The sequence below is a fragment of the Anarrhichthys ocellatus genome, unplaced genomic scaffold, assembly GCF_004355925.1.
Source record: "Anarrhichthys ocellatus isolate YVR2014 unplaced genomic scaffold, GSC_Weel_1.0 scaffold18, whole genome shotgun sequence".
Classification (NCBI taxonomy): Eukaryota; Metazoa; Chordata; class Actinopteri; order Perciformes; family Anarhichadidae; genus Anarrhichthys; species Anarrhichthys ocellatus.
This window is the reverse complement of record NW_022280048.1, coordinates 3,086,506-3,098,174: the sequence shown is the minus strand read 5'-3', so window position 1 is coordinate 3,098,174 and position 11,669 is coordinate 3,086,506. Positions and strand designations below refer to the sequence as shown.

General features: G+C 41.1%; 2 protein-coding genes across 2 annotated transcripts; one reads left to right on the top strand and one right to left on the bottom strand.

Annotated features, from left to right (window-relative positions):
• The first annotated feature begins 158 nt into the window (after positions 1 to 158).
• On the top strand, positions 159 to 5,002 carry npm1a (nucleophosmin 1a). The gene is made up of 11 exons (XM_031857253.1): positions 159 to 318; positions 1,525 to 1,604; positions 1,981 to 2,100; positions 2,263 to 2,356; positions 2,507 to 2,619; positions 2,702 to 2,754; positions 2,896 to 2,953; positions 3,041 to 3,121; positions 3,254 to 3,364; positions 3,495 to 3,569; positions 3,902 to 5,002. Exons 1-11 carry the CDS (start codon positions 270 to 272, stop codon positions 3,950 to 3,952), a joined length of 885 nt encoding a protein of 294 aa, XP_031713113.1. The 5' UTR covers positions 159 to 269; the 3' UTR covers positions 3,953 to 5,002.
• Positions 5,003 to 6,341: 1,339 nt separating this feature from the next.
• LOC116388953 (claudin-7-A) lies at positions 6,342 to 10,397 on the bottom strand. The gene is made up of 4 exons (XM_031857300.1): positions 9,903 to 10,397; positions 7,631 to 7,795; positions 7,461 to 7,545; positions 6,342 to 7,138 (listed from the first exon to the last, which is right to left on the bottom strand). Exons 1-4 carry the CDS (start codon positions 10,123 to 10,125, stop codon positions 6,988 to 6,990), a joined length of 624 nt encoding a protein of 207 aa, XP_031713160.1. The 5' UTR covers positions 10,126 to 10,397; the 3' UTR covers positions 6,342 to 6,987.
• Positions 10,398 to 11,669: the final 1,272 nt, after the last annotated feature.

The window sequence follows — 11,669 nt, the reverse complement described above, 5'->3', positions numbered from 1 at the left end:
CTATCTATCTGTCTGTCTGTCTGTCTGTCTGTCTGTATTTCTATATATCCATCTATCATCATGATTTGCAGTGTTCATTGTGTTACACTTGGTGGCGCTGTTTCTTTTCAACGTGTCTTGTTTGCTTTCTTTCTTTCTGCGTGAAACAGAGAAGAAGAAGGAGGCGGAGTAACACGTTGGTTTCCAGCAGAGGCGCTTTGCTAGCAGTAGTTGGTTGTTGTACCACCGCACACAAGCAGGTCGTCAGCGTTTTAAACCAAAAGAAAAAAATGAACGGAATAGAAGAGGAATCAATGACTCCACAGACGTTTCTTTACGGTAAGAGATAACTTCTGCATGTCGTGTGTGATTTTACGGTGTTAAACATGAATGCGACGTGTCTCCATGTGTGCGCATACGAGAAACCGATGAAATGCGGTATTATCTGATTGGTCCTCTTACCATTTTTTTGTAACGTTACTGTTGTCACATTAAAACACTTAATGTGTAACGTTTTACGTTGTTAATCATTCCAATATTGTAGCACGAGGTTGAATGAGTCTTGTAAAAAGCGCGGCTTCACTTCAGCCCTACGTGATAGCGTTACACGTGTTTGACTGTCAACATGGCGGCGCCCATGTGTTGTTAACAATGTTAATATTTCAGTATAAATCTGTCCTCTAAATTAATTACGACGCTGTTCCAACGTTTACACATATTGTTTTTGTCAACCGAACACCGTGAGTTTGATTTTTAACACGAGAGATTTTAGCTCGTGAGGAAGAGCCATCTCAACGTGGTTTCTAACACACGCGGACGCTGCGGAATAAAGTAGACCTCTTACTTCGTAATTCGGTCACTTCGTTTGTTTGGCGCTATGCAAGCAAACGTTTCATAATGCTGTTTTCTACCATGAGATAATGTCATTGTGACTGAAATAACTAATATTTAAAGTCGCACTTTAAGTGTTTTATTTGGATGATCTGCATCTCTCCGTTAAGTCACCTCGTTTAACCTTTCGAGGGCTCATCGTGGGATGGAAACTATATTTAAACATTGTGAGATATTTAAAGTGCAGGAAAACGTTCCAGACATGAGATAATAAATTGGTTAATTCACCACATTTTCTGCTTAGATCTGTATTAACTATTTAGGAAGTATAGTAAAAAAAAATCTGCCTTTGTGCCAACAGTCCACCACCTTGTTTATAACGAAGCATAAGACACCCATTAGTTCTGTTAATTTGAACATGGTTTTCATGAAATTATTCTAAAATGATTTAATAGTTCTATCTTCTAACTGAGCCAACACCATGTGGAAATATTCTGATCACCAGTCTGTATGGCTCCCCCTTGTGTACATTGAAGATATAGCACCGTGCTCCCTGCTATGAGGTCACTACCCACAATATATATACTTGTCTTTTTTTTTATTTTATTTTTTTAAGCAAATTACTAATATGTCAAAATAAAATCTCAGCTTTTAAATTACTGTTGTTGGAGTGCTTTGTGTAAATTGTGTTTTCGTGTTGTGTCTTTTCATCAGGGTGCGTGCTGGAGGCCGGGAAGGAGGTGGTGTTCAACCCCGAGGAGGATGACTTTGAGCATCAACTGGATCTAAGAATGGTAAGAACCAGGAGGTCTAATTAAAGTTTAAAAATATAATAATTTATAAAAAATTCTCACAACTTGTCAGAAATTCCTCTGCTGACCACCATTTTAGCTATCTGTATAACCCCTTTTGAATTTGTTAACCGCTCTGTATGGATTATGCCATTTTTAAATAATTTATATATATTAAACAGTTTGTTAATCGATCAAAAACACCTGAATGTGGCACAATAAGCTGAACATGACTCAAGCACATAGAAATGTTATTGGTAACTTGTAGTTTAAATGTAAGGCAGGATGCGCATGATTCACGTCTGTCACCGTGTTGTAGAGAGCTAGACGGGTCGGGTATGAAAGTTAATTACAGTCCAGTGCTGCCTCCTCCCTCCAGGCCTGCGTGGACCCCGGTACCAAAGACGAGCTTCACATGGTGGAGGTGGAAGGACAAGACTCAGAGGGTCAGAAAATCAAAGCTGTGCTGGTCTCGCTGAAGCCCTCTACCCTGCCAAGTGTGAGTACACTTCTCACGTGCGGAGTCGGTAACGGTTTCTTCTCATTGTGTTTTCAAAGTTTGTGTCCCCTTCAGCCGACCACACACGTTTAAAGCCGTAATGGTTGAATGCTACTCGTCACCAACATCGGCTCAGAAACTGATTTAAGTCGTTTGTTGCAGGTGTGTCTCGGTGGTTTCACCATCACACCCCCGGCAGTTTTCCGTCTGAAGGCCGGCGCTGGTCCAATCCACATCAGTGGACAACACCTAGTCAGTGAGTATTTGTCACGTGTGTGTGTGTGTTTCATCCAACTCATTTTTTAAAGTTTGAATAAACCGATATTTTTTTTTCATAGCACAGTATATCCGTTTGGTTTAGACGGTAGTGTTAAAATCTCATCTGATGTTTATTTCCTTTTTAAAGTGATGGATGCCGATCAGTCCTTTGAAGAAGACGATGATGAAGCGGAGGAGGAGGCGGAATGTTGCCCAGCATCAAAGAAAAGACCCGCTTCCTCCCCTGCCCACAAGTCTCAGGTTTGTTTTACATCATCACTGTTTTACGCTCGCACTTGTCTAAATGTAAATGTCCGTAACCCACTCTTTACCTCCTTTACAGAAAAAGATTAAAATGGATATGGAGGAGGATGATGAGGAGGAAGAGGATGATGAGTGAGTGATGCTTCACACACATTTACATATACAGATTAACTATCTGTATATGTTTTTGGTGAAAGACTGAACCATTCACATTGCATTTGAAGAGCGTCATGGCATAGTGTTCGTATTTAAAGAGTCTTTTGTTTTGTTTAGGGATGAGGAAGACGAGGAGGAGGACGAGGAGAGTGAGGAGGAAGAGTCACCTGTTAAGGCAAGCCCTGATTTTCACACGGTTGTCATTTCCAGCTGAATGAACATGCAGTTTGTTTTCTTACCAGCATCTCTTTGTTTGGTACAGGCCAAGGCCACGCCTACCAAAAAACAAGCCCCGGCTCAGAATGGCAAGAGCCCGAATCCCACCACCCCGTCCAAGAAGCAGGTAACTGTTAGACTTCATAAAGTAACCATTGGCTGTAGCCGGTATATTCCAAACATATGCTTTATCCTATGCAATATCTCCAAATGATAAAGTCTTCTCTCTCTGAATATCTTCATGTGATGTTCATTACAGGACAAGACCCCTAAAGGTAAAGGTGAAAGGTCACCTAAGATCCCCACAACTCCCAAAGTGGTTCTAACGCTTCCTGAGCTGAAAGCCAAGATCACAGAGTCAATGACTAAGGTTGGTGTCCCGATGCATCAGTGTGTTGTTCTATCGCTATGCTTGTTTCATTATTACCTGAAAGAGTGATGTGTGGCGTGACGGCAGATATTTCATTGGCTCATTTGTTGTAATTCTTTCCATTTCACAGGGAGTAACATTACCTAAAATCCAGCTCAAGTTTGAGAACTTTGTGAAGAACGGTCACAACGTCTCTGACTCCAAGGTACAGCCGACATTTATCATACAAACCTGAACCAGCGGTCTTGTATGAATAATGTATCTTAGCATTGAGATGTCAAATGTTGTGTCATATTAGAAGTTGGATGTTATGTTTGTGGTTAAAACCGGCCCAGTCTCTGTTGCTTTCCTATTTTTGGATCCTACAGTTCTGTTCAAATCAATACAGTAGATTATTTGTATTTGCACAGGAGCAGATCAGAAAAGCTCATCTACACGTTTGTAAAGTGCTCGTTTGGTTTAGATCCTCCCTTTCTAAGTAGCCACTTTAAATGTCTGCCACATGCTTTTCCAACACTTCTGTTTTGTATTCTTCAGATCGTTGCGGAGCTGTGGAAGTGGAGACAGGCCATGAAGGATGCTAAATAACTGTCTGTTGTTTTATTATCTCTTTTTATGACTGTTTCTACCCATAGCGCCTCTCAAACCCTCTGAAAGCAAACTCGGTGCCTCACTCTGGTCAATAATTCTACGTCTGGTCCAGAGACGAGAGTGATGAGGCGTAGTCTTTCCTCCTCATCGCCCTCTCACTGGGGAAGACCAACCATTCGGTTTGTTGAATGAACCAGCTTACAGATTTGCATCTTTTTGTAAATCATGTGTAAATCAAATTCTCGCTAGATTGTTGGCACCCGAGTATGGAGGACGTGTTCATTTGTGTTTTTTTTTTTTAAATATACGGTAAAAGGTTAATTTGGCTTCTATACAAATACAAACTCGTACAGGACTATTGACGACGCAAATGCAGAAACTTTCAGCTCGAGCTGGACATGGCGACATCATTTTAAGCAGAACCTTTTGGCTGACATCATCAGTGATGGTGATACTGATTGGGCAGTATCCATGTTTCTAGCGTTGTCCACCATGAACATAAATAATTGCACTTTTTGAAATGTTTTGAATGTGAATGCTGTCGAGAGATTCCTGAGGTCAAGATCCCACGACTAAAAATTGTCCACGTAGCATAATGGATGCGTGTAATTGATGTATTCGTCCGTCCGGAAGTAATCGAACATAGAGCAGCAAGCTGCGTCAACCCTTTGAGGACAGCGTCCCGCACATTTCAGCATGTGATCGCTAACGGTTAGGTACTTTGTGACTTACTGAATGCATGAAGGAATTTGCAAATTAGTTAATTTTTAAAAAACATTTTTAGTTGCTTAGCCTGTTTACAAACAAGGATGTGCAGATGTTATGTTCTTAAAAATTGTCCAACTGTACTCAAGTTTCAGGCCTCAACTTCTCTGCTCATGTGACCAGTTAGAGAAATATTTAAAATGTAGATTGATGCGGCCCGTTGGAGCAGAAGATCATTCCATGTTCTCAAGAAACAAGTGTTTGTACGAGTTAACATAATGCTGTGGGTTTGAATGGACTATACCGAGATTGATTCACTAAATAAAATACTGTTTAAGCGTTTCCTTTGTTCTATTTCTCTACCACGGGACTCAATTTGACCTATTCTGAAGATGAATGCAGGTATTTGAGTGTGCAACCATATACTATAGAAGGGTTAAAGTTTCATGCAGTCTGTGTGTGTGTGTGTGTGTGTGTGACGACAGTTCAAAGACGCAATGAGAAGGCCAGTTCAACACCATTAAGCCCTTTCTGCTCATGTTTACCTTTAATGATCTGATAAATGACCAGTTCTATAGAGCAGTGCATCATTTACTGTCTGTGATAAAAGGGTGATGCACAGTGATTATTATTCGGTGACTAATGTCCTGGGTTTACTCTGGAGGACTTTCTTCCCTCAAAGCACAGTGTAGATGTATAATAGTATGGCAATAGAGTTAAACCACTAGAGTTCTCTGCTGTGGTTGAATTGTGAGTTTATAGGGCAGAGGCAGACTTAGGTCAGACGGTTTGGTCACTTAGGAGTGAAACCATTACTTTCTGGATCTGGTCTGAGGGGAGGTAAGAATGAGAACTAGAGCAACACCCTGCTGGGTCTAATAACTCAGTATTGACTGAAGTCATGCGAGAGATGTAAAAAGATGAGGAATGAGCAGGATTCAGGGAGAAATGAATTAAAAACATCTGAGCCAGCCTAAACACTTTTACTGAGCCTTGAAAATATACATTTTTATGTAAAGTACTTTCATCCACCCGTGTAGTTTGTATAGCGCCTACACCCAACTAAATGTAGTTACCTATACACACCACAAGGTGGCAATAGAACCAAAGCATCTTTCATTTTGTTGGCCATTATGAGGCTGTGTATCCATCAAACCAGAGCAAGATGGCTTCCGGGCAGAGTAAAGTGGCTCTGAGTTCAGGTTCCTGCCTCTGTAGGAGGATCAACTGCAACCCGAGTCAGTTTACCCACCAACATTTCTAAATGGCAATATGCTGCTGCATGTGTCCGTTTCATGATGACCCCGTTTACCAACACTACCTCAAAGCATGCGTGTCCTCTTCATATTGTGTTATTGGTGCATAGAGCATCCATTTGTTTGGCAATTTTTCAGATGTAGATATTTAAACTGTTTAAACAGTAAAGTACTTCCTTATATGCATGTTAACAGTTCATTTTTGTGAAGCCATTTCAACAGGACAGAAAATAAATTTTTCATTTTTATTTTATGTACAACATACATCACAATTTTAAGAGTTAAAAAAAAAATGTATTCAGAGTGCAGCAACAGCTTGTGACTTAAAAAAAAAACATTAGCAATAAGCTAGGCACATTGACACAAACAGTAACAAATGGATAGCTCACATCTGTCATGCTGTATGTCAGCAAAAACATGGCAAGTTGAGTAAAAGTAATCAGTATTCTTTATTTGATATATAGGTACAATTTCAATCCAGCACTTTATTGAATCTAAATGGACTACAGTGGTATGGAGGGATTTGTAGTTTTTGTATAAATAAAAAGCACAAATAAATGGAAATAATGGGAGCCAGTTGCTGCTCAGGTGCTAAAATTATGAACTACTGCGTGTTCGGCCGACAGTCATTAATGGTGTAAGAGTCATCTATTGCCACATCAGGGTTGTAGTCAGTGCATTCAAACCATTTTTCCCCAAAACACTGTACATTCTAATGCACTAGCATACGATAAGTTGCATAATATCAGGCGTGCGTCACCTTAATTTTAACTTGGTGCTTTACAGGTGTCAAATAAGTAGATAGCTTCCTACATGGCGTACAAATCAAGCACTAACTGTAGCTCCGGACAGGACAAGGCCAATCAGCCATTATTAAAAATGGCTTTTTAATGCATTTGTTAAAATATTACAGTAACATCACAGGGAAGCTCTGAAGAAACTAACATATAAAATTAAATTTAAACAAAAAAAAAAAAAAAGATACTGATCAGCTCCTGGGATACATCTGTTCAATGTTTCAATATCTAAGTTGGACTAGCACGAATGTCAAAGTGTTCATTCTCTAACAACTCAAACGTATTCCTTGCTGCTGGGGGGTCTGGAGATGGGGTACTTCGGCGTTGACTTTTCTCTTGGGCAGGATGCTGTCAGCATGCCGCCTCCCACAATAGCCAGGAACGATCCAGCCCAGGCAATGAAGATGGCAGAACCAAACTCGTACCTTCAGGGAGAGAAGTTAGAGTTAGTCAAAAAGGGTCAACTGATGCCAGCAGAGCTCAAGACTGATCCAAAACAAACTCGCCCAATACATTCAGCATGAGAGGAGTGGCTGCACACATTCAAATGTGTGCGTGGAGAAGGGGCAGGAGGGAGAGCTTAAAGCCTAAATAAACCAGCAGGTCTAACATGTTTGGAGACATTGAAAATGTAGAAAACTAAATCCACCACACATCAATATTTTTACGTTTTCATTCTCACGAGTGCCTCTGCAGAAGACAAAACCGGGGCATAAAGGCTTTCAGCTGAAATTCGAATGAACTTACTTGGTATTGACGGGGGTGAAAGGGTTGTAGAAGGCTTGGATGATATCGTGAGCATACCAAGAGCAGGCGACAATGGCACACAAAGCTGTGGGAATGTAAAGAAGAACCTCATTTACACTGTCAAGAGTCAAGGAAATAAGACAAAATAAAAAGATAAAATGGCTTCTTACATCCAATCAGGATGATGATGCCAGCAGCCATGGCAATGCGGGATTTGCGCACTTTGTCATCTCCTCCACAGTTGGTGCACTTCATTCCCATGCAGGCTGCGCCCAAGCCAGCCACCAATACGATGATACTCACGATCATGAGGGCGCGGGTTGCCTGGAGGGGACCTGGATAAGAGGACAGGACGGGGTTAATCTAGCAGTTAGTGTATTCAACGCTCATTAAAAGTCGCTACACAGGGTCATGGGTGTGGCAAGACTTGGGCTTTACTAGAGTAAAACAACAAACGGCAATTTCAAATTAATTTCTGCAGCGACTTATGTATGCAACTTATGTTTTGCATAGTTTCTTTTATGCAGTTTGAAGCCAACATTTGGGAGAAAGAAAGAAAAACTGCAGTGTTCAAAAATACTGTTCAGGTACAACACAGCGGCCTCTGTCTCGTCGCCGCTCCCTACAACAACGAACCACACAGAAACTGGCTCTAACCGGAAGCCTAAAGAAACTACAGGGAGGGGGGGGGGGGGGGGGGGGGGGGGGGGGTGTGGGCTTCTATGCGTGCAAATCAAAACAGGTCTAACCAGGTTTCAGGTTTCATTATAAGGAAGACACTCCCAATTCCAATTTCAGGAACTCGCAGCCTGCTTTTCAGCAGGTGGACATTTTGCAGCTTCAACCGACCCCCTCTAGAATGTGAGGAATGCCCAATGTGGCTTAAACTAAAGATCTAGTGATCACATTTCCCCCTGTTTTGACACCAATTGTTCCTAAAAGTCAGGTTTGTGTCAGTGGGATTTGAGCGGGTATTTTCTGAATACCGCTTATTTGTTCACTTGCTTCATATCTAACCACCGCAGCTGTAAGCACACAATGTTTATCAAAGTTGGTTTGTGTTCATGTTTGAAGAGGCCGATAAGAAACAGTGTGCTGCAATTGTTTTAATCAAATGTTTTGATAACCAAAATAAAAATAAATACCAACATGCACTATATGGCCAGTTGGTGAACTTCTCTCTAACGCATGAGTAAGATACAGATGTGAGCACGTTTCAGAGAATCCGTTGAGCCGCGATGAACACACAGGGAGGGGCAGATACACAAAACTGTACTCACGGTTTCCCTGTGACATTCAGGCCGTTTACACCCGAGGGCAGTCAACTAGTTGAATTTTAAACATGTACAATGACGAATCCACCTTACATGACCCAATTACTGCTTTAACAAAACAGAGTCATAAAGACAGATGCAGTACATGGACTTTTTTTGGGGGGGGGCTTTAAGAAGGAAATGTAACAATTGTTACAACTTCTTTACAGATGGCCTTCATGATGAATAACCAGTTCCCTTTTAGTTTGTTTCTCCAAAGCACCAACACTGCCGGTCACATAACACATCCTTTTGTGTTCTTATGCAGGTGTTGGTGCTCAAACTGAAACTCAACGCTGTAAATATATTTTATGACTGAAGGGAAGACTCAAAGTTGTTGGGCACCAACACACAGCAAAAGAATGGCCTTGTGTTAGTTCGATACCCCTGTGGGCCAAAGACAAAGCCGCTGTTTGTGGGGGCTGGTACGCAGACCTGTTGACTAAACAGTGGCTCATACAGGTGTTGTTTAACCGGTGGCTGTGCTGCGTAATGCAAGGCCTACACTACACTATAGGGGTTTTCCACACATGGACAATGGCCTGCAGGATAATCATTGCCTCGGTGTAGAAGTGCACAGCCTATCAAGTGGAAATAATGTGAAAGAATTAAGCATGTGGCCTGTATTGCGCAGTGCAGGTGAGGCCTCATGGTGAGGTTTGAACAAAAAGAGCATTAGGAGGGAATAAAAGGGCAGTTAATAAGTGACTAAACCGGTTTGCCCAAGCCACAGGAACCGTTTAGAGTTGTAAAAGCTCAGGAGTATCTGCAGAAAATGGCTGAGAGAAAAGAAGCTTCTGTATTCCAACAGGTGCATGTCGGTTTTACATCATTTCCTGGTACACGTTAATTACCGCCTTCGTGTATTAAACGGTCAGTACAATTTACTTTAAACCCAGTTCAGCCACCAAGATAAGCTTCGAATGATAAATTACTTTTTTTTATTATTAAAAAAGGTACTTTTTAGGAACAGGAAAAAAAAAAAAAGATTTAACAGCTCTTCAATGGCTTTCAAGCCAACAGGCCTACCTATAATATGAGAGAAAAGTATCTTATAATTTTAAAACTTAAAAAAAGAAAAAGGAAAAACTTCGACACTGAATTTGAATCCAATAAGCGGGTGACTTACCGCTGAGCTGCAGGATTGAGTCGTACACTTTGCACTGGATTTGGCCTGTGCTCTGGAAGGCGCAGGACATCCACAGTCCTTCGTACATGGCTATCGCCGTGATGATGTTGTCCCCGGCATAAGAGGACATCTTCCACTGGGGCAGAATTGTGCCAATTATCAGTCCAATTAAGCCGATAAGGGCCAGGGCGAAACCCAAAATCTGCAGACCCGAGTTGGCCATTTTTTTTTTTCTTCTTTTCACTACTTCTTCGACTTAACGGTGAATCAACAAAGACGACGTCCACCTGCTGCGAAGGTGCAAATCCCCCACTCCTCTACAAACCGACGGTGTTTAGCGAAGTCTGCTTTGTTTCTGACAAAGTTAACTCTTCCGTTACTATCCGTTTCTACCTATTCCTCAGCTTTCTCAAGTGACTTCAGCAGAAGACGGCGCCGTTTCAATTTATAGTCTCTCAGAGATTCGTCACGCACCTGTCTCTCTGCCGCACCTTGAATGGGTAGGGAGTCACGGGAGCGAGCTTTTTTTTAGGCGGTTTCTGTCACAGGTGGGCGGGGACGCGCACGTATAGTTTCGACTCATCAGCCGTAGCGGCAGACACCTGAAGTTTCATGACGTCAGCGCTTCCTGAAACAGACCCACGCTCACAGACAGACCCAACGTGAAAGAATGTATATTTAGGTTATGATTATCTGGTTTGTGCTATTTATAATATGATGACACAGAAACGCATCTGATGTTAATGTTGCAAATGCTAAATTCACAATAATGCATATTTTAAAATGTCATACTATTTGATATTACCAAAATAAAAGCGGACACTAAGAGACAGCATTAGACAACATACGAGTGTAAGTCTAACCGCGTCTAGTCTAACCATGAGGTGCTTGGTAAGCAGAAAAACACATGAAAATCAGAAAACCACAAGGCATTCTGCAATACTACAATAATATTTTACATTTACAATCCATTAGAGCAATTACATCTTAGATATGGCTGCGACACAGTACTACACACAGTGAATTGTAAGCTCATGTATTTGGTCAGAACTCCAGCCTCATATAAAATGGAGAAGTTTGTACACATATTTTTTTAACAGGTAAGGCACCAAGGAGAGAACCGTGCTTTTGTTATGCATGAATGCAGTTGACTTAACGATATCGGCTTCATGGGTGTCTAATTAAAAATGGTCAAATTGGGAACTTGCATCAAGGTAAGCGGAAGTTGAGTGGAAACATTAAGTTCCATTAAATCACACAAGAGTCAAATCAGATATTTTATTGTGTAATATGATCTCACACCATTTCCCAACAGACTACAGGAACATTTTCTGTATGTAAGCAGTAAACTAAAGTAACGATGTATTTTGTTGTAATCATTTCAGCTGTTAACTTCAGAGAGATTTAACCTTGACCATATCGATAGTTTTTAATTAATATATTTATCAATTAATTAAATACACATTAAACAATCAATATCTTAACAGTTGGGTGCTAAAAGCTGGGGTATCCACTAACATCAAATATTATTTTTAAAGATGATTCTTTCACACATGTCATTTTGTTGGCTTTGTCATTTTTATGTGTGTGTGTGTGTGTGTGTGTGTGTGTGTGTGTGCAACTGTCATGTGCTTGAGTTATAGCACAGATTAAATGGCCCTCTGTAACCTGTTCTGACAGAAGCGTGTGCTTTATCTGCCATAGCTCAGCAGAATTGAACTGAACTGCACTCTGCCATGGAGGAGGTACATTTTGAACCCATAGAAA